General features: G+C 36.2%; 2 protein-coding genes across 2 annotated transcripts in view; one reads left to right on the top strand and one right to left on the bottom strand.

Moving 5' to 3' along the window:
- Positions 1-2,024, top strand: part of LOC138012701 (tricarboxylate transport protein, mitochondrial-like) — a 14,898-nt gene extending 12,874 nt beyond the window's left edge. Inside the window, exons 5-7 of the mRNA XM_068859560.1 lie at positions 1,197-1,417; positions 1,540-1,613; positions 1,830-2,024. Of these exons, the coding sequence (XP_068715661.1) occupies positions 1,197-1,417; positions 1,540-1,613; positions 1,830-1,944 (410 nt within the window). The 3' untranslated portion in view covers positions 1,945-2,024. The remainder of the gene's footprint in view (positions 1-1,196; positions 1,418-1,539; positions 1,614-1,829) is intronic.
- Positions 2,023-2,500, bottom strand: part of LOC138012702 (homologous-pairing protein 2 homolog) — an 11,221-nt gene continuing 10,743 nt past the window's right edge. Inside the window, exon 11 of the mRNA XM_068859561.1 lies at positions 2,023-2,500. This exon is cut by the window's right edge and continues 383 nt beyond it. The gene's annotated coding sequence lies outside the window, so the exon portion shown is untranslated.

Here is a 2,500-nt window from a genome sequence, read left to right as displayed (position 1 = left end):
GTTCATACAATAAGAAGCCAAGCCTGAAAACACAATCGGGCTATCCACACACAACTATTTACTTGAACACACTTTGCAGGCACGTACAACACTGCTTATGTTAACATAAACCTATAAATTAGTCACTCTAAGCTTTTTTAGCAACTTGAAAATAATGTCATTAACATTATGTTAAACCTATTACTGTTATCTATATCCTTAAATGGTTAAAAATATAATAAAAAGGTTGACACTGGCTAAAATATTGTGTTGGACGTTTCGGCAACTGCTGTTGCCTTCCTCAGCAGGGATGAAAAATGCAAAAATCTAACGGCGTCCCGATGGTACACGATGCGTATAAATATAAAATCGCACTTCAAAAGAATATTTTATTCTGGAGGCTTGGCATTCCTTACGAGATACAAACGCTATAAACGAGCATATAGCACTTCCAAACGTTTACAATAACATAAAGAATTTGTAAAAATATTTTAGAGTGCTCTGGAGACCTTCGTTTTTATTGTCTATTTCATTTTTTAAAATATTCTTTTGAAGTGCGATTTTATATTTATACGCATCGTGTACCATCGGGACGCCGTTAGATTTTTGCATTTTTCATCCCTGCTGAGGAAGGCAACAGCAGTTGCCGAAACGTCCAACACAATATTTTAGCCAGTGTCAACCTTTTTATTATATTTTTAACATGCCTGGCTACACACCAAACATTTTTTTTATCCTTAAATGGTTGTCTAAGTTTAATCCAAGTAAAACAGTAGATGCTAAAAACTGTAAAAGCACACATCCTAAGATAATTTAACAAGTCACATCCAAAAATAATTTAAAAAGTCACGTCCCTAATTTGGCTTTAAAAAAAAAAAAAAGAGATTCATAAGTTCTAAGCTCCAGAGGCAGGTTGTTCCAAATGGAAGGAGCAGTAACAGCAAAGGGGCAGCCACCACCTACAGGTCTTCAAATTAAAATGTGGTGCATGCATGATGAATAAGGCTTAATAAGTTCAGTAATGGAGGGCTGTAAATGTGTTAAAAAATCTTTGATTCCGTTGGGAGCAAATTGAAGCTGGAAGCAACCTGAAGCTGTCCACAACAGCAAAAACCATCTTTAATACCGGTAGTTACGCTTCATTCCTACATGTACCACACAGACTGTTAATTTGATGTTTTAGATGGCTATGCGACCTTGATACCAATATCTTGCAGGATTGAGTGGAGTGTACAAGGGTTTGACAGCCACAGTGATCAAGCAAGGAACCAATCAAATGATCCGGTTCTTTGTGTACTCAAATCTGAAGAGTTACTTACAAGGAGGAGATCCCAGTAAAGACATAGGCTCCATACGGACATTTTTCATCGGGGGTATAGCGGGTGCAGCCAGTGTGTTTGGCAATACTCCAGTTGACGTTGTCAAAACAAGAATGCAGGTGTGTTATGAGTCTGATGTTTCTTGTCTTTAGCATCTGCCATCCAAAGAGGATATCTAATAATAACTAACTTTGATCTGCTATTATCATTTTATTCATATCACTGTCCTTTCTTTTTAAAGGGTCTTGATGCACACAAATATAAGAACACTTTGGACTGTGTCATGAGAATCATCAGATATGAAGGACTTAAAGCGTAAGTGGAAAAAAAATTGTGAAAAAGTAACTGTGTGGATACTGTCTTTAAGCGTCTTTCCTTAGATAGACACTAGCTCATTGCAACTCTTTCTCAGAAAGGAAACTACTTGCCAAACTGTGACAATCATTCACCTAAAAAGTAATACCCTCTGTAGTCAGGGTTCCAAATAACATTATCCACTGTCCTTACATATTGATAAATTTTCTTTTGCAGATTTTATAAAGGAACAGTTCCTCGCCTTGGAAGAGTTGTGTTCGATGTAGCATTTGTATTCACTTTCTATGAAAACGTGATGAAGCTTCTGGACTATGCGTGGGAAACAGATTAACAAAGTCACAGAGTTATTTTTTGGGATTTTATTCTTGGGTTAGGCTTATAGGAAAAGAAAACACAAGAAAATAGGAAATAATTTGAAAGGTTTATTCCACATAAAGCATATCATTAATAGAACTGATATCCTAAGGGAAAATTTTGGTTTATGGAAAATAGGACTGTTCAACTAAGCTAAGTTAGTGCAGATAAATATTAAACTTTCTTAATAAAGTGCCACTGTGAATTAAAAAAAAATCACTTCCTGACTGGCAAAATTTTGAGCTTTGATTTTTATCCAAAGGCCCTTTCCTTTTGAGTGTAAGTTTTGGATTTCATGGTCTGCCATTACCTTCAAACCTGACCGATTGGACCTCAGAGGGTTGGATCCAGGGAAAAGTGACGTCAAAGGTTCACTACCTTAAAATTTTGGGGTGTGGATTCAGCTTATTTTATATGCAAAATGCGAATTTAAAAGTCTGAAAGTCCAAAACTCCTGTGCTGCATATTAATTCTGCGGCATACAAACGCATTGCAGTCTTAAACTAGTGAGCCTTTGACATAATTTTCTCCTC

The sequence above is a fragment of the Montipora foliosa genome, chromosome 8 (assembly GCF_036669935.1).
Source record: "Montipora foliosa isolate CH-2021 chromosome 8, ASM3666993v2, whole genome shotgun sequence".
Classification (NCBI taxonomy): domain Eukaryota; kingdom Metazoa; phylum Cnidaria; class Anthozoa; order Scleractinia; family Acroporidae; genus Montipora; species Montipora foliosa.
Note: the sequence above shows the minus strand (reverse complement) of the source record. Positions and strands in the feature narration are given on the sequence as shown.